The sequence below is a fragment of the Lissotriton helveticus genome, chromosome 4_1 (genome assembly GCF_964261635.1).
Source record: "Lissotriton helveticus chromosome 4_1, aLisHel1.1, whole genome shotgun sequence".
Classification (NCBI taxonomy): domain Eukaryota; kingdom Metazoa; phylum Chordata; class Amphibia; order Caudata; family Salamandridae; genus Lissotriton; species Lissotriton helveticus.
In genome coordinates, this window is record NC_136063.1 from 1,592,067,598 (window position 1) to 1,592,095,068 (window position 27,471).

General features: G+C 41.7%; 1 protein-coding gene across 4 annotated transcripts in view; it reads left to right on the forward strand.

The window, feature by feature from the left end:
• Positions 1-27,471, forward strand: part of AMPH (amphiphysin) — a 959,953-nt gene that overhangs the window by 681,708 nt on the left and 250,774 nt on the right. For all 4 annotated transcript variants that reach the window (XM_078688208.1, XM_078688209.1, XM_078688210.1 and 1 more), the window contains exon 9: positions 18,506-18,588. In XM_078688208.1, coding sequence (XP_078544334.1) covers positions 18,506-18,588 — 83 coding nt within the window. The remainder of the gene's footprint in view (positions 1-18,505; positions 18,589-27,471) is intronic.

A 27,471-nucleotide genomic window follows, 5' to 3' on the forward strand; every position in this document is an offset into this window, starting at 1 on the left:
GCTCCCTTGTTAAGCATTATGCCGAAATTGCCCTGGTAATAGAATCCTCCCACCTGGACATTCTGTTTGTGACCGAGACTTGGATCACATCAGACTGCGAGGTAGAACTCGACTGGGCGTGTCCACCAGGATACCTCATTAGACATATCCCTCGTGGCTCTGCGAGAGGAGGGGGAGTCGGATGTATTTTTAAAGACTCAATCTCCCTCTTGCCGCTTGTGATAAGGGAAATTCAAGGATTTGAGCTTATGGGCTTCTCTATCATCGCCCAAGGTGGCACGCTGATAGCTGGCCTTCTATGCTATAGGCCACCTTCGTCAACTACAGCGGCCCTTCAATCTTTGGTCGATTTGATATATGACCTTTCAAACTCCCACTCCAAGTTCTTAGTTCTGGGCGATTTTAATCTTTGGCCCTCCGGCCCTCAAGATCTAGCCTTTCGAGAACTCTGCCAAGCGTGTGACAACATTCAGCTTGAACAACTTGTTCTCTCATCTACTCACACGAAGGGGCACATATTGGACTTGGTTTTTGCGGACAAGGAATTAGTCATAGTGAAAGAAATTTTAACCCAATGTTGGACCGACCATTCATTGATCCTTTTCACTATGGCTCAGCCGGCCCTATCAAAACCAAATAGCTCGGGGAGTATTAAATTTAATCGATCATGGACCCGCCTGTTAAAGGAGACGAAGCAACCTATGTTACTGTCTGGAACTTTTGCGATAAAGGACAGTGTAGGTGAGAGCTACAATGCCCTCTGTCAGCAAATCTTGACATCTCTGGACGAGGTAGCACCTTTACGGAAACTGAGGGACAGACCCAGAGGGACTAATGGCTGGTTCACCGAGGAACTCGGCCAGGTGAAGTTACGCTGTAAACAGGCGGAACGCACATGGAGGAGAGGGTATACAGAGCAGGACAGGGCTGCCTATAAAGGCATTTTATTGGAATACAAGCTCCAGTTAAGAAATGCCAAAGCCAAATTTCTGGAAGAGACGTTGGCAAAAGCATCTAACAAATCGCAGACCTTGTTCAAACTGGTAAAAAGCTTATCCAACCCCGCATGCGCTGTACCTTCTTCACCTGTGTCGCAGGAGCTTTGTGACTCTTTAGCCCTAGCTTTTGATGACAAAATTAGGACCATTTTGAAGGGTTTTGAAGTGTCCACACAGCATATGCCATCGGGGTCCTACCCCTCTGTGTCCCCTGGCCACCCGGCATTTGAGGAAAGTAAGAACAAGGAGATGGCCTGTCAGTTGCCAAGCTTTCCTATTCCTTCATTGGAGGAGTTCTGTGCTCTGGCTAACTGCGTATCATCAGGCTCACCTTTAGATCCCATGCCGCATAAGATCTGGAAGGCCTTCCATGGCCAGCTGTTCCCCCTGCTACATTTAATCTGTTGCCAATCGTTGGCTACTGCATCTGTACCAGACTGCTGGAAGTTGGCAATTGTAACACCTCTGCTAAAAAAGGCTACCTTGGACCCCCTCTGCCCAGCCAATTATAGGCCTATTTCGCTTTTGCCATTCGCGATAAAAATCTTAGAGAAGTGGGTTACGAGAGCCTTGGCCAACTTCCTGGAAACCAACTCCTGTCTGGACGCAGTCCAATTTGGCTTCAGACCGGGCCACGGTACTGAGACTGCTCTGGTCACCGTGTTGAACGATCTGCGAACGCGTGTCGACAGGGGCAAGTCAGCATTTTTAGTGCTGCTTGACATGTCGGCCGCGTTCGACACGGTGAACCATGAGGTCCTACTGGGCCGCCTTTGTAATGCGGGAATAACTGGCTCGGCGCTATCCTCGTTAACATCTTACCTTGCCAATAGACAACAGGCAGTAACATTACCACCTTTTCGTTCTGACATACGTCAGGTGAATCAGGGTGTCCCCCAGGGGTCGGCGATAAGTCCGATTCTTTTTAATTTGTACCTCCAGCCTTTGATACAACTAATAAAGTCTTTCGGCATACAAGTCATCAACTATGCCGATGATACCCAATTGATTTTTTCTTTTGAGGGTTCAGAGGCAGTGTCGAGGGACACTTTCCATCAGTGTATGTCGGCCACAGCAGAGTGGTTGCAAGCCAATTCACTCCAATTCAATGGTGCAAAGACGGATATATTGCACTGCTCTTTAGACCGGCTCCCTCGCCCATTGCCGGAAGACTTTTGGCCTATTTCTATACCAGGCTCGGTGGAGGCGGCAGACTCGGCCCACAACTTGGGAGTCATATTTGAATCAAACTTACAACTGGACGTCTCGGTGAACAGGACTGTAGGGACGTGTATGGGTCTGCTCCGTGCTCTACGGAAGATATTGCCGCTTCTCCCTCGGGAAGCTAGAGCAGAAGTAGTGCGTAGTACCATTCTCAGTAGGCTAGACTACTGTAACGCACTACTTCTGGGAGCCCCAAAGACCCTGATCCTTAAATTACAAAGGATCCAAAATATGGCGGCTAAATTAGCTCTGTCCCTTCCACGCTCGGCCTCCTCCTCCGGAGCTTTGGCAGTCTTACATTGGCTACCGTTCCAGCAGAGGATCTCCTATAAGGCCTTATGCCTGATTTTTGGAGCTCTGCATGGTCAAGGACCAATACCACTGCAAAATCTTTTCTCGTGGTACCAGGCTGCCAGACCTCTGAGATCCGCCTCGGCGTTCCTAGTGAGAATCCCGAGGATAAATAGAGTGAGAATGGGCGGCCGTGCTTTCAGTTTTACGGCTGCCACAATGTGGAACACTCTACCTTTGACACTGAGGAGCAGACAAAATCTGACTTCATTTAAAAGGGACCTTAAAACATATCTTTTCCCAAGAGCAGAATAAGCGTAGACCCGATGGCTGAACTGATCTCAGCGCCAGGATACCCTCGGGGTGACAGTTGCGCTTAACAAGCATTAAAATACATACATACATACAAGTTCATGTAGAGTTAAGAATAGTAAATATACCAGTAAGCGATGTAGTGTATTCAATATTATTGTGAGTGGACATTATCAACTTTGATATAGTCAGTGCTTTTAATGGGAGAAATAAGTGCTGGTACTCACCAAATTGAGCTGTGGACTAAGAGTGGAGCTGGGGGTGGAGCTAGGCTCCCGGGCTAAGAGGAAGCATTTATTAACAAGATTAAATCTTTTTTAGTGTACAATAGTGAATGGTGATATAGAAACATTTCTTCTATCTGTATTATTATTTTGGCACGCAAAAAGGATTTATTTAGCAATGTTTTTAAAATTTCAAATCTGTGCAGATAGCCGCATAATTCCAGCTGCACAAAGTAATTAAAACACTAGTGCTACCACAACCAAACCAGTGGCACATGAGGAAATGGATAATGCTGTAGCAGAACCAAATTATAGCATGTGTGGCTTACTTTGAACGCAAGTACATCACATGTATAAAGTTCAAAATAGCTGAAAATAATAAAAAAAATACGCTGGAAGTGGGGCTTAATAAATATCTCACAAGAGGAATTGTTTGATCACTGTGAAATTTGTCAGTTTCGGTTATATCTATATTGTTTGCTCGCTCTCCTCTTCACTCCCCCCACTTTCTTTCTCCTCTCTCACCCGTTTCTCCACCCTTTCACTTTCTCTCCATCTCTTATGGGCACTGAGGGAATGCAGTGTAATTATTTGTCCTTAGAAAATTGTTTCCACACAGAACTCAAGTGCTTTTTCTCACTGCCTCTTGCCTTCCAAACTCCACTGTAAACCACTCAGATCTAATATATATATGTATATATATACATATATTCCAGCTCCGAAGTACCCAACGTACAAAGGAGCACCCGGACCTCAGCTGCACACAAGGAGCCTTGAATGGTAAGCACGCCTCCAGCACAACGATATCCTTTGACTGTTCAAACTGCCCTGGATGCCTGACGCGTTTCGAAGTGTCCCCACTTCTCTTCAGAGGCTTTGGCAGTTATGAAGGAGCGCTTGAGTCACCACACCCCTTCTTGCTTGGATGCACGCCCTGGATGGGACTTATGGGACTTGTAGTGTCTCACATCGCGCTAATGTTCAGTTGGTAACTATTTCAAGCCCACAGATGGGACTCGCTGTGTGGAATTCGTGCAGAATCCATACGCTGCTGTCCCATGTTCTCGGCCCGTAGTCAAGACCGCATGGCCCCCGGTTCTTTCAGGGTGGTGCTCCTTTCGCGGCATGGGTCGCCGCGTAAATATTCCAGCTCCGAAATACCCAATGTACAAAGGAGCACCCGGACCTCAGCTGCACACAAGGAGCCTTGAATGGTAAGCACGCCTCCAGCACAACGATATCCTTTGACTGTTCATACTGCCCTGGATGCCTGACGCGTTTCGAAGTGTCCCCACTTCTCTTCAGAGGCTTTGGCAGTTATGAAGGAGCGCTTGAGGCACCACACTCCTTCTTGCTTGGATGCACGCCCTGGATGGGACTTATGGGACTTGTAGTGTCTCACATCGCGCTAATGTTCAGTTGGTAACTATTTCAAGCCCACAGATGGGCCTCGCTGTGTGGAATTCGTGCAGAATCCATACGCTGCTGTCCCATGTTCTCGGCCCGTAGTCAAGACCGCATGGCCCCCGGTTCTTTCAGGGTGGTTCTCCTTTCGCGGCATGGGTCGCCGCGTAAATATTCCAGCCCTGAAGTACCCAACGTACAAAGGAGCACCCGGACCTCAGCTGCACACAAGGAGCCTTGAATGGTAAGCACGCCTCCAGCACAACGATATCCTTTGACTGTTCAAACTGCCCTGGATGCCTGACACGTTTCGAAGTGTCCCCACTTCTCTTCAGAGGCTTTGGCAGTTATGAAGGAGCGCTTGAGGCACCACACCCCTTCTTGCTTGGATGCACGCCCTGGATGGGACTTATGGGACTTGTAGTGTCTCACATCGCGCTATTGTTCAGTTGGTAACTATTTCAAGCCCACAGATGGGCCTCGCTGTGTGGAATTCGTGCAGAATCCAAACGCTGCTGTCCCATGTTTTCGGCCCATAGTCAAGACCGCATGGCCCCCGGTTCTTTCAGGGTAGTGCTCCTTTCGCGGCATGGGTTGCCGCGTAAATATTCCAGCTCCGAAGTACCCAACGTACAAAGGAGCACCCGGACCTCAGCTGCACAGAAGGAGCCTTGAATGGTAAGCACGCCTCCAGCACAACGATATCCATTGACTGTTCAAACTGCGCTGGATGCCTGACGCGTTTCGAAGTTTACCCACTTCTCTTCAGATGCTTTGGCAGTTATGAAGGCGCGCTTGAGGCACCACACCCCTTCTTGCTTGGATGCATGCCCTGGATGGGACGTATGGGACTTGTAGTGTCTCACATCGCGCTAATGTTCAGTTGGTAACTATTTCAAGCCCACAGATGGGCCTCGCTGTGTGGAATTTGTGCAGAATCCATACGCTGCTGTCCCATGTTCTCGTCCCCTAGTCAAGACCACATGGCCCCCGATTCTTTCAGGGTGGTGCTCCTTTCGCGGCATGGGTCGCCGCGTAAATATTCCAGCTCCGAAGTACCCAACCTACAAAGGAGCACCCAGACCTCAGCTGCACACAAGGAGCCTTGAATGGTAAGCACTCCTCCAGCACAACGATATCCTTTGACTGTTCAAACTGCCCTGGATGCCTGACGCATTTCGAAGTGTCCCCACTTCTCTTCGGAGGCTTTGGCAGTTATGAAGGAGCGCTTGAGGCACCACACCCCTTCTTACTTGGATGCACGCCCTGCATGGGACTTATGGGACTTATGGGACTTGTAGTGTCTCACATCGTGCTAATGTTCAGTGAAAGAACCGGGGGCCATGCAGTCTTGACTAAGGGCCGAGAACATGGGACAGCAGTGTATGGATTCTGCACGAATTCCACACAGCGAGGCCCATCTGTGGGCTTGAAATAGTTACCAACTGAACATTAGCGCGATGTGAGACACTACAAGTCCCATAAGTCCCATCCAGGGCGTGCATCCAAGCAAGAAGGGGCGTGGTGCCTCAAGCGCTCCTTCATAACTGCCAAAGCCTCTGAAGAGAAGTGGGGACACTTCGAAATGCGTCAGGCATCCAGGGCAGTTTGAACAGTCAAAGGATATCGTTGTGCTGGAGGCGTGCTTACCATTCAAGGCTCCATGTGTGCAGCTGAGGTCCGGGTGCTCCTTTGTACGTTGTGTACTTCGGAGCAGGAATATATATATTGGGAGGACAACATGGTACTCATGACTTTGGATGTTTCATCCCTTTATACCTCAATCAGACATGAGGATGGACTCAGGGCTTTGGACCATTACCTGAATAAAGACTTACCTCTCCCTACGGCACACAATAAAATGCTGGTTGACATGACCAGAATATGCCTAGAACAAAATTTCTTCATTTGCAATGGCGCAATTTACCACCAGGTCAGAGGTGTGGCGATGGGGGCCTGTTTCTCACTTAGCTACGCGTGTCTTCACGTTGGGCTATGGGAGGAACAGGTCCTAGTCGGTCAGCACCATGATTTCTTTTCTTACAATATTGTTTTGTATTTGCGTTATATTGATGATGTTTTCTTGATTTGGAGGGGCAGTGAGGAAGAGGCCAGAAAGTTTGTTGATTTGATTAATTTAAACACCATTAATCTTAATTTCACGGCGAACTTTAGCACTGAGTCTATCTGTTTCTTAGATGTTGAGGTACTTGTGGAGGGCACTAGTCTTAACACCAGACTGTACAGGAAGCCGAGTGCAGGAAATACCATCTTGCACTCCAACAGTCAACACCCAGCACATTTAATTCGGAGCATTCCCTTTGGGGAAATGCTCCGAATAAGAAGAATCTGCAGTACAGATGCCGAATGCGCGGCTGCGCAGGAGGCATGCAGATTACGCTTCCTGGCTAGAGGCTATTCCACTGAAACTTTGGCCAAGGCCATCACACGTTCCAACTCAGTCAGCAGGCAGGAAGCATTAATACCCAGAATGAGGAATGCTCAACTGAATAATGATGTGACCAAGGATGCTCAAACTTGTTCTTCCAGAGCTATTTTAACATTCAACCGACAACACGGGGCTCTTCCAAAAATTATCAATTAGAATTGGAATTTAGTTCGCAGGGACCCTGTGATTGGTCACATGGTGGACACTAAACCGATTCTTACTTTTAGAAGATCCCCCTCAATGTCTAAGGCTCTAGTTAACAATACTTTAGAACCTAAGATGTCTACAACCTGGTCAGCATTGAGGAAGGGTTTCAAGACTTGCCCCCAATGTAAGGCCTGCCGCTTTGGCAGCAATAGGACACATTTCAAAAGTCCTTTTTCCGAGCATCCTACCGCCATTTCCAAGTGGCTCACATGCAAAACAGAATATATCGTCTATGTGTTGGATTGCCCGTGTGGGCTACAATATGTGGGCAGCACTAAGCTGCCCGCCCACAAGCGGATTCTCCAACACATACGGGCAATTTCTGGACATGACCAGAATTATCCGGTTGCCAGGAATTTCCAGGACAAACATCTAGGTGTCCCTGATTTACTTTTATTCTTTTTAATTGATTGTGTTGAGGCCTCGAGGAGAGGAGGTGACCGTGAGGCCAAGCTCCGTCTCCTTGAGACTCGATATATTCTGGAATTAAACACCAAAAATCCGAATGGCCTCAATGACAGGGAAGACCTTTACACTTGCCTTTAGAACCATCGTATATGCCTGCCCATGCCTTTCCGGATATTTTAATAACCATTGAACTGTTCCCTGTAAAGTTGCTTCCTGATGTACATATGATGAATTTTTCTCCTTTTTATCTTCAGTATATAACCATTTCTGATTTTAACTTTGGAATCACCAATGACTAATACTTTGCACTTTGTTAAACTTTGCACTTTACATTATGCACTTTATATGCCTATGACTACTATTGTGACTTGCCCACTTGGGCCCAATTTTGAATGCATATTCTCTTTGTGTCCTCCATTTGCTGCTATCGGATTCTCATTATTTGCACTATTTGTAAATACTATATTCTTTTATACATATCGGAATATTTAGGGTTTTAACACTTCAGAATGTACATAGATGAATTTACTTATCGTGTGCATATACATGTTAGTGTTTCTTATTGATCAAGTTTTGCGATTTCTACATGTTTTAGCTTGTATTTATCAATTTATATATATAATTGGTTGTAAATATGTAGATTGCTTTATCTTGAATCATGGTAGCCCACTAGGGCTTTATCCACTATTCCGGTGTATATGTTTGCAGCAATCACGTTATGAAGTATTTCCTTCATTTCTATGACACAATGTAATGCACGGTCACTTTAAAAGTCCAGCTCGATGCTCGCTGTTTGTCATGTGATCAAGCCTCCTTGGAGGCGAAACGCGTCATGGCGGCAGCGCTGGCTCTTATGGAATAAACACCGTTCACCAGCACCTTTGGGTCGGCTCTTTGTTACAAGTATTCGGACTTTGTTGTTCTGTGTGACAAGCTTCGCCATATATATATATATATATATATATATATATATATATATATATATATATATATATATATATAATACATTTACACAACTTGAATTTAACGTCCCCTTTTGCATAGGACAGGCAGCCAGCCCTGCATCGCACACTTGCATTGGGATTAACTGGAAAGAGTGACCCTGCAATGTTAATCGCCGTGTGATGCAACCTGTCAAAATCCGCAGGAAGCCCTGATAAAGTAAATGAGCTGATGTTGGTTCATCAGCGGTTCAACTTAGAGCAACACCGATGCACGTCTTTAGAGTGGTGTGCATAGGCAGGTATTGCCACTGAGTCTGCCGTGGTTCTCCTGTGGTGCCGGTACTCTCCTTGGCGAAGGAGAAGTTTCGGTACTCAAAGCAAGAAAATTGAAAAGTGATGGTACTTAGTACCAGTGAGTACCGGCCCATTTAAAGTAAAGGATAAAGGCCCAGATGCATCAAGCTAAAATCTGCTTGCAAAGGGGCAGATTCTCAGAATCTGCCCCTTTGCGACCGGTATTTTTGCATTTGGGATGCATCATCCCAAATGCAAAAATCACCATTTAAGAAATCGCATAATTGTGATTACTTAAATTGCTATTGCATTTAAGGAATCTCAAATTGAGATTCCTTAAATGCAATCCATTAGAGTTAAAAAAAAATTGCGATTTCGCTAATAGGGGGCGCAAATTACCATGAAGTTGAACTTCATAGTAATTTGCTAAACCTTAGAAAAATGCACTAAAGTGCTTTTTTCAAAGTTCCATTTTACACATAGGGCATGTGTGTGTGCAAAATGTACCCATATGCAGATTTCAGCGATGCAACAGGGTGTCCTTTTGACACTCTGGCACCCTTGAAATTGCAATCTCAATTTGCGATTCTCTAATTGAGAATCGTAAATTGAGATTATCTTCTCATTCATTCCTACGTGCCTCTAGGCCCATAGGAATGAATGGGGAGGTATTCCTTAATTGCGACTCGGAATTTGAGAGTCGCAATTAAGGAATTTTAAGAAATCGCTATTTCTTAAGCGACTTCTTCATGCATAGCATTTTGATATTCCTTATTAGCGAATCCTTATTTTTCGCTAATAAGGAATCGCAAAATGGTTTCTTGATGCATCTAGGGGATAGTGTCATATGTGATATTTTTGCCACCTGAAGGGGACAATGTACATTTATCTCCAAGAGGGGGTGCATTGTCAGTGTCACATTTTTGTGACACACCTATTCAAACGCAGTCTTTCACATTGCTAACCTCACGTAACTTGGAGTCCACATCAGAAACAAGCATATGCAAATTGCACTCATGCTGGTTAGGGACTTGGGATTCATTTAACAATGTGACTGATATACTAAGCATTTGCCCTGCAAAATCTGGATTGACAGGAGGTCACGAAATCTCCTGCCTAATTAAAATTATGCAGAAGACCTTCTATGACCTCCTGGAAAGTCAGGGAAGGGGGCCAGCAGGGGACGGCCAAATCCATATCTGTGTTTGCATTCATTGGTAGTAAAACATTTATTAAAGCATTCTGTGTCCCTTAAAGGACTAGAGTTTGCTCTTAAATATTGCTCCCATGGAATGAATGACATTTATTGCCATAGCAAAACCCGTGATTTTGCTAATCACAGACTTTGCTTCCACAAAATTGTTTTGAACATTGTGTCCATAGTTGGTAATGACACTAAATTGGGTGGCTGATCTGCAACTATCTTTGCTGAACTTGCCACTATAGCTTGGAGAATCTGAAGGTGGATCCAGAGGTTTCCCGGTCTGTGGAACGTCTGTCATGTAAATAAGGTGGTAGAGCTGCCCAATTATTTGTGATGCATTGGTAGCTTCTCGGGAAACATCCATTACAATGCAGGCATTACAACGCAATGCCTTTACAATTTGATGAATACAACGCAGGGTCCATTACAATGCATGCCATTACAACGCATATCCCTCACTGATCAGCACCTTCCCTGAGGTAAGCACCCAGTGTGTTAGAATAGTAATTTTCATTGTAATGAAATATGTGCAGTAATGGCTTGCGTTGTAATGGTATGCATTGTAATGGAAGCTGCGTTGTATTGACTGCATTGTAAAGGTATGCGTTGTAATAGTTTTAGTTGTTTTCTCATACATTCTGGGTTCTCTGTTAAAGCCCTATTTAAAAGCAGGCTATTTATCACTTATCTGTAATATAAACCTCTGCACCAAGCAGCATTAACATGTTCTTTCGGTCAACATGATGAAAGAGGAAAGTTAAAAATACTCAAGGTGCGAGCTGGCATTAGCGTGCTCCTTTTAAATGATGCCATGTTTCTGTTTCTGTGCTCTATCAGCATCAGGACACATACCTTGCCTGTAGGTCAGCATGAGAGATAACCTCTTTTATTAATTAAATAATAATTCATTCTTCCTTCATCATAGCAGATAACTTTAAGAACTATGAAAATTATATTTAACGTGCAACAAAATTAAACATATTACACTTATTTGGTAAGATAATATTAAAACATACAGGTACATGCATCATTGTAGGATTTTGCGATTCCTAAATTGCGGAAATTAAGGAATCGCAATTTAGGAATTGCAAAATCCTATGCATCAAGAAATTGCAAAGATTTTTGCGATTCCTTAATTTTCTTTATTTGCGATTCCTTAATTGCAAATCACAATTAAGGAATTGCATTACATTGATTCCTATGGGCCTGGAGGCCCATAGGAATCAATGGGAAGGCATTCTCATTTTGCGAATTCGCAATTAAGGAATCGCAAAATGAGAATGCAATTTCAAGGGTGCAGGGGGGGTGTCCAAAGGACCCCCCCCTGCACCCCTGAAATGTCATGTAAGTACATTTTACTCACACACATGTCCCAAGGGCAGGTGTGTGTGTAAAATATCAGTTTCAAAAATGCATTTATTTGCACTTTTGAAACTTTTCGCAAATTACCATGAAGGTTTACTTCATAGTAATTTTTTCCTTATAAATTGCGAATTCGCAAATTTAAAAAAATCATGCATAGCATTTAAGGAATCGCAAAATTTGCGATTTCTTAAATGCTATCGCAATTTGAGAAATCGCAAAAAATTGCGATTTTTTAAATTGCGACTTTTTTTTAAAAAAGATGCACCCCAAAAAAGCTTTTTGCATTCGCAAACGGCCGAATTTTGCGATTCGCACCGTTTGCGAATGCAAAACAGCTTGATGCATGTGGCCGATAGTTATTTAAAATTAGTTTGTCACCTCTTACCTGCACTCAAGTAAACCCAAAAGCCAATATTCAACAGCCGTTGAGTCTTTTCTGGCTTGCAACAAAATAGTGACTAGAGCTAGACATTTGTTGAGAGACCTCAGTGAGGTGCTCTTACTGGCGTTTTTCACGTTGGCTATGTCCAGAAAGACATATTAGCCTTAATCAACCTATTTGAGAATCTTCTGCCTTTCCTGTGACTAGCTCAGTCCCTCAGAGGAAGTCATACTTCAGATTTAAGTGATCTATCTCAGTCTTAGCCAGACACTAAAAACACATAGAGCAATGGACGACCATGTATGCCTGAGAGTCTGTCTGTATCTTTGCGTCTGGCTATTTGCAGAAAGAGTGAGAGTCATGTACAAAAAGAATTCTGCCAGTGTTGCAGTAAGTAATGTCTTGGTTTTAACTCATGAGTGGTGGATCCATCTCCAAGCACATCTTGGCACCATCACATTGACCAGTGAGATACTCACCTTGCCCTCTCAATTCCATTGTCATCAACAGAAGCAAGAAGGCTCAAGTGTACTGGACAAACTTCGAACTGCCTTCTCAAAAATTGACCCTTCCCAGTTATAATGTTCTTTCTACTTTATGTTTGATTTTGTTTCACTTTGGGGTGGGGCTTTAGATGGCAGGTGCTGTTTGAGTTGAGCTCTCTAAATTCCATAGTGAATTCCTGTTATTCTAACAATGAATCTGCCCAGACAATGAAAATGCTGAATACAATTCAAGAAGGCTCAATAAATGGCTTTAGACTTTCAGTGAGCCCCCCTGATTGGCCCTATAGCTTAACTAGTCCTTGTGTTTATCTGAAGCAACTAACCTTTACAGGGTCGTACTGATATCTTGATTTGATTTACACAGGTTATTTGAGTGAAAGTAATACTTCTGTTGCATACCTAAATATTAACACAATCATCATTACTTATATACTTCAGCCCCTCCACATGGATCTCAGAGGACTGCTAAATATAGTTAGATATAGATGTCACCTTTATACATACTGCACAATACCAATAAAGTATCATACCTGCCTGGCCGATGCTTACTTAGATAATTATTGAAAAATTCAAAGGAGCTTGCCTATCACAGTAAGGGAGAGTTGAATCCAACTATATAACATGCTGTAGCCATCTGGTTGGCCAGTGCCCCATATGAAACACAAGCTGGGAACATACATTCATAAGTGCAATTGTCAAAGTTGTAATGGGTCACAAATACTGAGGGTAATGATGTATCAATTCTGATGTATTTCTCTCGGCATAGACTAGAACATCTCTTCCGCTCCTAGCCCCATGTCAAGACCACCTTCCTACCTTCCCTGGGTTCTACAGACCAGATATGTAGTGATGCCTTGGTGAATTGTGAGTTGGTGGCACTCACCCTCATGAATGTCCAGATGGGCTAATGAAGTGTTGAGTGTGCTTAAGTTCTCAAGCCCCAAAATGTGCAGCCATTACTTCACAAGGCAAAGCTTGCAGCATGATGAACCGCCTAATAAGACTCTAGATTCTGCCTAACGCTGTCTCAGCCATAGGGGAGAGCACATAGGAGTCCTTATCTTTATATCTTGTTGATATGGTCTGAGGGCTAGGTTAGTCCTTGGGAATCTTTAAGCTAGTCACTTTGACCTAGCCTCGCGCAAACCATACCACCTTGGGTCTAAAGGGTTCTGCCCTGTCCCAGAAAGAGATCCAGGATCAAGACTCTCTAGAAAGATATGTTCTTACAAAAATGCCCAAAACCTGCAGGACAGAGTTGTTTTCCTACAAGACAGCCCTCTGCCAGCTCACCTGCAAACTTTCCACTCCTGCTATGAACAAAGTGAAATAGTAATTCTTCTTGCATCCTCAGTGACTCCTGACAGACTCTTGTCAATCACACGCCTGAAAGTAGAATTGCTCTGTCTGACTTAACTCAGGCTCATCAAATGAATTCATTCTTACTTCCTGGAATAAAAAGTGAAAATGTTCATTCTCTATTCTGGGCCCTCTAATAATGGCTACTCAGAGACCTAACAAAACACTGCAACACCAATTAACATGACAAAAACGTTCTCTCGTTTGATAACTAAAGGAGTTTCCCTCCAATTCCTATCTTTTTTTGAATAAATAGCATTTTCTGGACATTACACCTTCATGTGTGTGATTATAGTGTCCTATTGTATTTGAAATCCCATCTATACTCCCTCCTGAACAAAATATTGACTCCTTGACACACTACAGTTAAAGAGTCAGATATACAGAAGGAATCCTGGCTTCCCTTATTCAGTGCAATAGCCCCAAGGATGAGGAATGGCCATGGCAAACAGCAATATCAATCAAGATGTCTGTAACTGAAGAAGGACCAGGGTTAACGCCTGAGAAGGTATTAACCAGACAACCACAAAAATCCCAGATAGCACTCCGGAAAGTCTACATTCGCTGGAGATATCCATGCATTTCTTCTTCTCCAGAGTACACACATTGAACAGGCTTTATGAGTCCTGAAATGCGCATTGGCACATTTTTGTTTTCCCCCTCTTTTTCCACAAGGATAGTATTTTTCCAAGTAGAAACTCCCTTTGTCTTCCCTCTCTGAGGATTTGAGGGTCAATAGGGCAAATTCCTGACTTTATCAGCTCACCTTTTACAACCTCTTAAGACTACAATTATTAGTACAGATTGCTTGGAAAACGTCATTAGAATGTTAGCAAACAAGCAAAGAAGTATGACTTTGTGCATTCCTAATGTTCCCACACACACTGGGGAAAGCTAGGTTTCTTCCCCATTCACTATCCCTAAACATATGACTGCAGAAAATTCATAATACCTACACGTTTTTCACAAAAATAGGGGAATTTTGAGTGAACATATCTGTGGAGTTTTTTTAAAAATTTGACAGCAATATCTTCAACTTTTTTCAATTGCAAATTATAGTATACTCTCAGTGTTTCATGTACCAAAGCCTGTATAGTCATTAAAAAACCATTTTATTCCAAATAGTTCTCCAAGTTAAATTGATTACATATATATGCATATAGTAAAGGACATATTACCATGTCTTTTCAACAGCTTCGCTTTAGAATGTATAGGGCCAGATGTAGGACACCAAATACCGGTCGGTAACGGCCGATTTCGGCCGTTACCGAGCGGTATTTGGTGTTTGACATGTAGGGGGCCTTATATTTACAGAATCTGTATATTTACCGATTCGGTAAATTTACCGATTCTGTAAAATTCAGAATCCGTAAATTTACCGAATCGATAAATACAGATGTAGGTGGCACTTTAAACAGTGCCACAGGCCCTTACCGATTCGTTATTTACCACCAAATACTATTTGGTGGTAAATTACGAATACCTGTGTACATGCACATCTGTGCATGTACACCTGTGCCATGTGGCACACATGCATGCCCTAAGGGCATGTACGTGTGCCACATGGCACACAAGCCAGAAACAGGGGTGCAACAGGGTGTCAAAGTGACAGCCTGTCCCCCTTGGCAATTCGGTAATTTTACCGATTCAGTAATTACCGAATCGGTATTTGCCATTGAATCCTATGGGCTTCAAGGCCCATAGGAATCAATGACAAATACCGATTCGGTAATTACCGAATCGGTACCGAATAATTACCTACATTAGATTTACCGATTCATGGATATCGAATCGGTAAAATTCGGTATTTATGAATCGGTAAATCTAATTTACCTACATCTAGCCCATATTGTTTTTCTCCCTCATCTAGGAACTGATGCTATTACTTATGCCCTGGAATGAGGTTGGATTTTTAAAAGTCCTGAAGATTATGCTAATGAAAAGTAGCTATAGGAAAGGTGCTCCCTAGTAGATGGATTTATCTCTTTTTGTGCTAGCCTTTTATGATTTCCTTGCCAGTCACCTCTGTCCTTACAGCTGCAGATTGGGTTAAAAGAGCTAATTATCCAATATACAAAGCATCTAAGTGTAATTCTAGAGGGATTACCTCACATGCGAATGCCTGTGCTGTAATGAGGTCCTAGCTGTGGATTCTACGGTGCAGATTCATAAAACAGACATACGTTTTCTTTGTGACATGCTGTGGCATAAATGCTTCTACTTGTGCCAGAAATTTCAAAACAAGAGTTTGATTGTGGTTCTGGTCTCTCCTCTCCTGTCATCAGTGCATTCCATGATTTCCACAAGTGCATGTCCAGAGTACAGATAAGAAAAGTGCTGATATGAGCCGGTGGTTACTGGTGGGGATCCACGTCACTTATTTTAAAGGACTATCACTTATTTTTCTGCACGAGAGCAATAGAAGGAAAAACAATGAAAGCGCAAGAGGGAAGAAGAGACATATAAACTGACAGAAAGTGATAAAGCAGGTACCTGCAGAAGTGACATAAAGGGTCAGGGAGTATCTGGTAGTGGATTAAAGAGGCATGAGGCGGATTCAAGATTACGCAGCCTTGGTAGTCAGCTTGCGGACATTTAGTTGCACTGGGTGCAGACATATGAGCAGAACCCTGGGCACCAGCACTCATTCTTTTGTAACGTAAGCACTGGATAAGACTACCTCAAATATCATTGTGTCCTCGGGTATTCTATGGGCTAATAAAAGGGCATACAGGGAATGCTCTTCTGCACAACTGGGTTCCAAAGTATCCTACCTATATGTTACAACCCTTGTTGAAAGAAAGACAAGATGGTGGAGAACAAAACCATATGCAGGAGTCGGCTACATGCTTAGCTCCTGCATATTTATTAGGGATTAGCTTCTCAATGGCAACGTGCAGTCAGGTGACCCACAGTGGTCAAGGCCCTTAAAGTAGTATGGCAGTTGAGTACTTGGTACAACGATTGTTCTTGTATTGTTTGATGATATCCTGGCGTATGTTATCGCTCATTGGTTAATTTCTCACAACACTGGAAAACTACTTTGTGATTAGGTGAACAGAATTAGCAAGAACTGTCTGTCGGTATCTTGTGTCCTGCAGGTTAATGCATTTTTTTAAAATAAAATTGTCAATGCGATACAAGTATCCGTTCTTGTCCTTCTGGGGTATTAACTACCATGAACCTACAGACAGACGTGTACACAAGAAACACACAAAACAAAGTCAGTGTCATATATCTGATAATGTATCACCATCTGTACATTGTAAGAACACCACAAGCCAACAAGGAGTTCTATGATCATCCAAAGGAACAAGACTTTGGGTTTAGGGCCTTTATGTGGTCACTGAACTTCTTATTGTTGTACACGATTGGGAAACTTTTCTCCATATAATGAACGGGTGTTTTACTTACACACCATTTCCCTAAAAGCTAGCCAATTTCTCTGAGTAAAGTTAGTGTGAATAATTCATCGACTAATGTTTTTTCTATTTGGATTTGCCACATGCATGTGCCTCTATTGTGAATGAAGGCCAATAGGCCCCAGAATGCTCAGTGAAAAATTAGATTAGAGTGTGTTTCTCTGTGGCTAAAGGCTATATCGTCCCACAAGGTGTCATTTTTACCTTACATACTACCTCTAAGTGCTGTAAAAATATGCATTTAAATCACCCAATTTAAATTAAGTCACTGACTTCTAGAAATGTGTTATGACTGCTTAAAACTTCCTTCTTCTCTCTGCACCATCCCCTGAGTCTGTCTTTATGAATTCTAAAAGAATGCTGTATTGCTGCAAATTTAGCAAAACACAGCCACTGCACTCCTTTTTAGAGCTTAGATATCAGCTACCAATCGCCTTCGCTGTATTGTAAGGCACATGCATTTTTCCTTCTGATTGCCTAAGAATTTTCCACAAGGCACGTTTCCAAATATTCTTCACTTAAGCAGTTAACAAGATGGCAGTCCTGTGTGACTGGTGGTTTTTCACAGTGGCGGCTCACAGCTATTGGGACTGAGGGTGGGTGGGAGGCGGGCAAACCGCCGCTGCCAGTGTCATGGCATCTGAGTGGAGGGGGGCGGGATGGAAGTATAGGGCAGAAGGAAAAGAAAAAAGTAACTTTCCTGGCTTGCAAGTCCTTGCTCCTCCCGATGTTCTTCTTCACTCCAGCATGGGCCGAGCCAACTCCCTTAACTTAACTTGCTGCTCTCATTCTGTGACAGCAGGCCCAGAATTGGATAAAGTGGGCTGGCTGGACGCTCCTTCTGGCACTACAGGCCTGTGCTTGGTCTCCACCCAGCTGTTTAAGACAGCTAGGGGGACAGCTTCAAAGTGTGAATGTCACTTTGGCTGGTGCAAGACAGCCAGCCAAAGTGACGTGCACTTTGGAGAATCTAGCCAGCCACTGCTCTTGTCCTCTGCTGCGAATTGGTAGCGGAGGACAAACCCCACATGTTTCTGGGCTGGCTGCTGCAGTGCAGTGAGTGTACACATCAGAAAAAGAAAATGGCAATAAAATCGCTTCAATTACATTTTATTTTTACTGCGAGGCTTGCAGCGGGTGGGGGTGGATAGGGGGGGCGGTTTGACACCCCTCCACCTCTGTTTTCCTGGATTGGGTCACATAAACTCCCAATACAAAAACATCACCAAAGTGCTGCTACAATATCTCTGTATATTCCTTAGAAACTGTACTTACAGAAATTTCAAATCCATTAAATGTCAATTATAAATTGAACAATCTTTTTTATTAAGGTATATAATATTCTGCTAATTTGATTCACAACCCTCTCTCTATAGTACGTTGCATGCATTTTTATTGTATTTTGTGTTATTTTGCAATCTTTCCTGTTAAGTCAATAATATATATATCCTGTGGACTTTTTGAGCTTTTTGAAAGGACATGTAAATAATTATAGACTTGATGTTTCCCCAGCTTTGCCACAAACTATATGAGGTTATGACTAAGTTAGGAGAACAGCATGCTGACAAGGCATTCACCATTCAAGGAGCACCGAGGTAAATGTACAAAACTCTTACCCACACTGTAAACCTTTCTATGAGACTGCTGGCGTCTTTTCGTAATAGTTAATGAAACTGTGATGCATACTTTCCTATCTCCAAAATCAAACTGATAAATTGCTCATACTTAAAGGGCTGCATGAAGTGAAGAAACTTATTTTATCAACAGTAGAGTCAGCAGAGTCCAGAGTTGTATTATTTATATATTTCATTATTTATAAATAAAATGTGTTTAGCATGAGAGTAGCTCAAACAACATTTGACATGAAATATGCAAGTCTGAGGGAAGTTGTCTCACTTGAAACGAGATAATATTATATAACAATTTATGACTGCTTGTTTAGTTTGGGGTATGGGTGAAACTGTCTCCACATAGCAGATTTAGAAGTAATTGAACAAATGATACTATGATATAACAAACAAGGAGGTGCATCGGATCTTTAACTAATGCTTTGCATGTAGCTATGTATCATATATGCTCTAGGCTCCAGAAGACTGTGGGGCCTATTTACACAATACTTTTTGTAGTATGTTTAGTAGTACTACAGCAGTACTATTAACATATTACCAAATGGTATTCGAAAACCTTCTTACATCTATATTTATTGTGTGGAAACTTCCGTTCTCAGCAAACATATGCCTATGTTTCAGTAGTAAATCTGAGTGGGATGGAGGAGTGGTTGAAAAATGGGGACGACCTACTGCTAAATGGGAGGGGTTTAGGACGAAGTAAGGAGGAGTTTAGGCAGGGGGTGTTTAAGGGAGGCATGCAACCTCCCACAGAAGAGTAAGATCATTGCTATTCGTAAACGGACCTTCTAAATTTTCTACTTCCAAAATGGACCCAAAACAGTAGATCGTGTATTTCAGCTCGGACCTGGAATAAGTTCAGAACAACCCTTGGCCACTGACAGGTTCTGCATCACCCTCGCATAGAAAATAATGGAGGTAGTGACATAACTATTAAAATATATATTTAACAATATTTTAATGATATATATTAAATGTAAAGTAGAAATAAAAATTCTTTTATTTTAAAATAATATAATGACCTTTTCTAATTTTAAAATAAGACTTCTTTTTTTCATTATTATATTAAATTAATTTTATACATTATGTTTAGCAGCTTTCGAAAATAAATATAAACATAAACATTTGACTTTAGGTAAGTGTAACTTTTAAAGAAAACTTTTAAAGAAATATTTCTATTCAATTTAATGTACTTAAATGTATTAAAAATTGTAATTTTAAATTTAGTTAATTGTGTAATACCATTAAAAAAAAAAAGATTCACATTCAGAATACATCTAAAACACTATTTAACACTAACATTTATCATACACAATATTATTATTTTTTTACTTTGGAAACTTGTATTATTTCTCCTATACTTTACCATAGGGAGATCACAGCGCAGATTGAGGAGATCTCCTCCAAGTGTGGGAAATGTATACTATGGTCATAAAGTCAGTACTAGCAGTAATTTTACAATGATATTTGATAATTTTCCTGACTCCACCCCCTATTTTAAAGGTGAGGATATATGTCTACACTTTAGAGTAACTTTACACTCATAAATGGTGAAGAACCAAAAAGTAGTAGGGTTACTGAAAAGTAACTTTACACATGTAGATTTAGTTTTATGTAAAGTTAGCTTTGTGAATAGCTCCCATCACATCAGAGTACTGAATTATGCCTAGAGATTGATTCACCTTCCATAAGCTCCTAAATCCCAGAGTATTATCTATTAGTGGGCAATTTATTGCAATTATGTCTTTTAAGATTACCAATATTAGTAAATCTTTGTTATGTTTAAATTTACACCCATTAATATGAAACCTTTTAGGAGGATCTAAATAAAGAAGTTATCTGGACTGAAATAATCAATTTACCAGATCACTTTTGTAATAAGGTGACCATAAACTATAAATGGCACAAACAAAATTGAAATTATACTTACACTATGTGTTATTGGCAAGTTTACAACACTGCTCATCAAAATTTTGTCAGCATTAATGAATGGGAAACCCATGCTTCTGTATAAGAAGAAATAGGATATTAGAGATATGGTCATGAAATCAGATGGCTGAGAATTAGATTCATCCCAAAATGTTTGAAAATGAAACCCTAGAAAATTACCTCCACATTCCGGTTCACAACTGTGTCATTAATTGTTAGGGTCTTCCCTTCAGAAAAAGGAAATCCAGCTAACAAATACTGTGAGTACAAGCCCCAGCCATATTTACTGGGTACCATAAAGGGTCTGGCATTCCAAGCATCCTCATGTTTACTTTCTGTCTCCATTTGGGTCAGGACTCAAGAGATGAAGCCCTTGTTTGGCCCTGGGTACACACCATCAACCTCAGGCACTTCGTACTTACAAGGCTTGGGGTTCATCCTGGTTTGTGTCTCAGGAGCTCCAGCTGCAGAAGTTTTCCTGCCTGGTTCACTCGATAGTGGAGACTCTGATTAGCTGGTGAAGATGCTGTGAAACAGCTCTCCGATACTCCTTATCTTGTTGTGTGCTCATTTATGCTCATAGTGGTTGGTGAGGTAGTACAGGTTCTTGCTCTTCCATGCTATGATGGTGCAATGAGGGTAATTGAATCTGTGGTTTGCACTGCTGCACACATGCATTTAGCTCCAGGACGGTTTATGTTTCAGATGTATTACTTTATTATTTCTCTTTTCTCTTTTATATTAATCTTAGTGTGAAACGCTATGTACCATTATAACTTTAAAAAATTCTAATAAAAGTATACAATAAGGAATTATTCACTCTCTTTTGAAATCACACACACACATATATATATATATATATATATATATATATATATATATATATATATATATATATATATATATATTACTAAAAAAACATAGGTTTCAGGCACGTTATAGTTAGAAATTAGAATTTAAAAAACCTTAGAAATTCACTGAAAAAAACATAGTTTCATTGACGTTATACTTAGTTGGACATTTCACTCGTACAAAACCAGAGAAATTCTACCGTTATAGTTAGTTCAGCTAACTATAACTCGCGCCCCCGCAATGCACTGCTGATGACGTCACATATTACATCATTCATGACATCACTGATGACATCTCAAATGACATCACTGATGACATCATCCAGTGACTGTGTGTTTCTTTAAAGTTTAAATATGTTTATTTTATATATCCCAAGGTGTATTGAAGAATGAGTGGATGAATAAGCGTCTGGATGGAGGATTTAGTAGGTTTGTCACTGACTGTGTAAGTGAGTGATTAAATGTGTCTTAATGAATGCATGGGTTGGTGACTAAACTGTGTGAATGTCTGTATCAATCTGTCTTTTGTTCTGTAAGCTGCTGCATCGGTTGGTCAGTAGCTACATGAGTGTCTATATGGGTTATTGATTGGTTGCCTGAGTATTTGTATGGGAGACTGAGTGTCTGTGTGTGGGTTGGTGGGAGGTGTCTGACTCTGTGCATAGATGTGTGAGTGGTTGATTCACTGGGTGTATGCGTTTAAGAGTGCATGTGGAAACAGCTGTATAGGTGGGTGAGTGTGTGTATAGGTGTGTTGGTGAGTGAATGGATGCCTCAGTGGTACATGTACAAGTAACTACATATGTAAAAGGCAGTGTATGTGAGAGTTAGAGTATATAAATGACTGTACGTGAGAGTTAGTGATTGTGAGAATGGCTGTATGGATGAGTGTGTACTTGTATCAGTGGTTATATAAGAGAGTAGATATGTGTTAGTATCCGTATGAATAAGTGAGGTGGTGTGTGTATAACCGTATAGGTGAGTAATTGGAATTGTGATTGTTTCTTTGCATGACTGACTAGGTGTGTGAGTAATTCCATAGATGAGTGGCGGTGTGTGAGTGTCTGTATAGGTGTATGAGTGCATATGATAGTGTTGTATTGATGAGTGACCGTATGTATGAGTGATTGTATGGGTGAATGAGTGGATGTGTGTGTAGACCAAGGAGTCATTGAGTGTGCATGTAATAACTGGTATTGGTGTGTCGATGGTTTCGAAAATGGAAGTCTGTATTTTACAGTGGGTGTATCAAAGGGTATATTAGAGTGTGAGGAGGTGCATCAGATTTTCACACGGATGATGTCATCAGTGATGTCATCAGTGATGTAACTGACCATGACATGAACGATGTGATTGTGACACCATCAGCAGTGTATTCCGGGGGAGTGAGTTATAGTTACCTGAACAAACTATAACGGCGGAATTTCTCTGGCTTTGTATGAGTGAAATGTCCAACTAACTATAACGCCAATGAAACCTATGGTTTTTTCAGTGAATTTCTAAGGTTTTTTTAATGCTAATGTCTAACTATAACCTGCCTGAAACCCATGGTTTTTTCAGTGACTTTCAAAGTTGAAATGCTAATTTCTAACTAAAACATACCAGCCGCGTTTCCAGAGTGGTGGAGAAAGGTGAGTGTGGCTCAGAAACACCTCTTAGCAATCCCTCTGTGTGGGATTTACGGGAGGTAACAGGAGGAGTAGTTAGCCCCCAACGTCAACCTTGGGGGCCAACTATCCCTTTTATTACCACCACTAAGTCCCACACAGAAGGATTGCTAACTTCTTATATCAGGCCCCACCCCCTCCCTTCACCACTGTGCAAACGTGCCCCCTATCACTTTGTAAATTGGGGGATTAAGTCCCCTTGAATCCTGAGGGTCCCTGTGGGCCAACTAGCCCAGCAGGTACCTCTAATAAACGCCACAGAGCTGCTTTGCAGAGAGGTGGTCCAAGGCCATGGCCCTTTTGACACCTCTCTGCAACGTATCTCTTTTACACTTACTGAAGGTACCTGGTGGGCTAGTTGGACCCCAGGGACCCTCAGGATACAAGGGGACTTAATCCCCCAACCTGAAACGCGCCACGGAGCACGTTTGCACACTTGTCACATCAGGCCCCGCCCCCTGCCTTCACTACTGTGCAAAAGCACCATGTTGCTCATTTTAAGTTGGGGGATTAAGACCCCTTGAATCCTGAGGGTCCCTGGGGTCCAACTAGCCCACCAAGTATCGCCAGTAAGCGCCACAGAGCTGCGTTAAAGAGAGGTGTAAAGAGGGGCGTGGCCTGGGACCACCACCTAAATGAAAGGAGGGGGGCCGTGCAGCCCCCATCCAGGAGCCCTTGATTACCACATATGAGAAACATTCTGTGCCAATACCTCAGTCCCATTTCCACCTTCCATCTGACAACACTCTCTCTCTCTACAGGCTCATTCTCCCCTCTTCTTTTACCATTCACTTGCCTTGTAGTCCTAACTTTCTTTGGTATACTAACAATTATATCGTTCTGTATGAAATAATTACAACAGCTTCTGTATTGAGTAACTCATATGCTTCTAATGATGTTGGCAAAGTCACACTTATAGTCTTTTATAAATGTCATGTGATTTCAAATGTGTTTTTATGATGTTAGTAATGTAATGACGTGATCATGATGTTTTGAACCAGAACAATTATCTTTATTGAATAATTTTATGATTTTTTGTGATAATAAGTTTCAAAATTATTTTTACATACAATTAGGTATTTTGTGCCAATACTTGGGTGACTTGGAGGGTAACATTGATAGTGGTGTGGAGTAGGGTGGATTAGGAGTATGGTGAATGAAAGTGAGAGTACACCATTCTAAAATAGTTCTTATTTAAAGGAAGCCCGCTCTTCATTTTTTTTTTTTTTTTTTATTCAAATCTTTTTTATTGAAGAGTAAAGATGAAAATAAAGACAATACAATAAGTCTTCCAATGTACAAATGGACAAAAATGTTGGCATAATGACGCTTACACTAATCAAAAGCAAATCAAAAAGAGAGGATAAGAAGAAAAGGGGGGAGAGAGAAAGAGGGGAAAAAAAGGAAGAGAGAGAAGAGAGAAGAGAGGAGAGAAGAGGCGAGAGAGAGAGAGAAGAAAGAGGACAGGTGTATCCATAGAGCAATAGCAACTGGTTTACCCAGACCTGACACGCTCCCGCTCTTCATTTTTTAAAATATTTCGGCAGGATTCGCGACCACAGTGCAAATTCCGTCCAAATTATTTTTAGAAAATGCTTTTGTTGGCCCTGGGGGTCAGGGTGTTTCTACCCTACCCCCTTTTCTTGTTTTTAAACATTTTCTTCACTGTTTTCTTGTGACTCGGTTCTACCGAGTCACAAGATGGCTGCCAACACTTCCTGGTTTGGAGTGTTGGCAGCCAATCACAGTGAAGGCCATGCTCAGGAGGGTTTACAAACCCACCGCTGCTCTAGATATCGAATCTTTTTTCTTTTTCTAATTTCTCAGGAACTACTGAACAAATTTACACCATTTAACGAAAAGGACTCTTTCTGACCCAAGGGCTACGTTTTGCCAAATTTGGTGTAATTCCATTCAGCAGTTCAGGCTGTAGCTTTGTCTAAAGTTTCCTATGGAAAATAACATGGAGAAAATGCTTTTTGGGACCACCATTTTTCTCGGCCCCCGCTTGGCGAATCATCCCAAAACTTTCAAGACAGGAGCTGATCAAAGCTGATCACTAGTTTTGAACATTTCTCAAACACTTGTCAACCGACGCCAAAGATATTGGGAAAATAAAAAATGCTTTTCCTATGGAAAGTAGGTCCTAGCTATAACTACCCACTGGCGACGGCCAGTAGGTAATACACACACATATGTTCATGGTGCATATGGTACATATTAGTAGAGCTTGGCATAATTATCCTTTATTTACCTAGATATATTTCCCTTGTCGATATTTTGGATACTGCTATTTTTGCAACAATATTTTAGTAGCACCATATTTAGGGCCTGATTTAGAGTTTGATGGGTTACTCCATCACAAATGTGACTGGTATCTCGCCCACCGTATTTGCAAGTGCATTAAATACTATGATACTTTGTAATAAGGCGGACAGGATATCTGTCACACTTGTGACGGAGTACCCGTCTGCCAAACTCCAAATCAGGCCCTTAGAAATTAGTATTCAGCTATTGTACTGTAGATAGACATCAGCATTGATTACTTGAAAGACAACCAGTCAGTAAGGCTGAAACAAACTACTGATTCAGAAGTACCGATTTCACATTCTTGAACCAATCTGAAATATGTCCCTGTGTTTACTCCACTCTTGTTGGCTACTCAGCCGCCATTCAGAATAGCTGTGGGCAACCTGTATCACTCTGGACGGGTTTGCAAACCAGGGAGACACAAGTAGCCTGTACACTGATAGTTTTCCACATTCAGGCCCTGATTTAGAGTACAGTGGGTGGGATTCTCCTTCTCAAACATGACAGATATCCCATGCTCCATTCTACAATTACATTATATCCAATGGCACTTGTAATACAGCTATTGGGATATCCATCACGTTGGTAAGTGATATCCCATCCTCTGAGCTCTAAATCAGGCCCTCAGTCACGGAATTTACTCCTTTAATTTAACTTTCCTGCAGAGTGTATATTAGTGGTTTTGTTTAACAAAGTTCCCCTTTTTATGAGAAAATGTTACCCTTCCCCATTTAATAGGAAACAATAATATTTCAAGATATCTCTCCCTATAGCCGTAAAGGTGTTTCTTGATTGAACTTCATTAAACCCGAGAAGTTTGGAGGCACTGCCTATACTGATTCCAAATATGTTTAAGTGCTAGAAATCTCTTTAAACAAGTTTGCTAAGACAAGAAATGAAACATGCCCCTTCCCCCAGTGCTCTCATAAAAATGTGTGGGTGCTCTAGATTACAGCTTGTCACTTGGTTCTCTTTTTTAAAGACAGAGGGAACTGGAAGGACACAACATATGAGGAATTCTCACTCTTGTTTTGTATAGTGGTGTACGGGTGCCGTTAAAGAATTTAGTAGATAGCCAATAAACCAAACGGATCACTTTTAAGATTATTAAAAAAAGTGCTGTCAAACTTCTATGCCATTAAGACACTGATGAAAACAACTCTGCCTATAACACGTATTTTTTATGCCCTTTCTGCAGAGCGAGATGGTGAGTGAAATTACACCCTAAACCATGCTGTAGATAGGATGGCTTTATTTGTATGTGTTCATGATTGCAGAATGATCTCTCAATCATGTCATGTCTGTGTTCTCCTGGATATGCTAAGAGCTAGGCGTCCTAGCCAAATACCGCTTGCTGGCTACCTTGCAACCCCTTACATGCTTACAATATGTACTTCCATCCAGTGATGCTTCTATTTCAGCTGAAGCCTCCTACAGCTTTTAGGCAATCTCTTTAAAATGTCTGGCTGATTTTGAATGAAGTCAGAGAAACATGGCTATTTCCAGATTGGCAACATTGTATTCACATTTTCTGCGATTCAATTGTGAGTAGGCCAGTTCATGAGAAGTGGTGATCCCATAGGAGCTTTAACTGAATAATAAAGTTATGAAGCCCGAATATATATATGGCTTAGCAATATGTTAGTGTGACAGTGATTCTGTACTTGAGCAGTAAGGACGAACTATCCAATTAATTCTATGAACGAACAGTAAATACAGTATATCATGAAAGTCCCAATTGAGAAACAAAACTGTGAGAGAGCAGTAACTGATGTGCTATCTATACTTTAAAAGTGAAATTTCGAGAAGGTATAGTATTAATGCTTCAATGGAGCTGTAGTGATTTACCGTGCATTAATGGTGTGGTTGAAAATCAGGGGCACGGTGTGGAAGCAATGTTATGATTGGCAGTATGGATGCAGTGCTTTGCTGGTGATGCAGCACATATTATTGCAAAAATAATAATTGACGGACAGAATGCAGAACAATGTCATACATTTACCCAAGTACAGAGAGCTGGGCCTGAATCCATGATTTATTTTGCTCACCATGCCATTCCAGGTTGAACCCAGCTGTATGCAAATCGGTCTTGA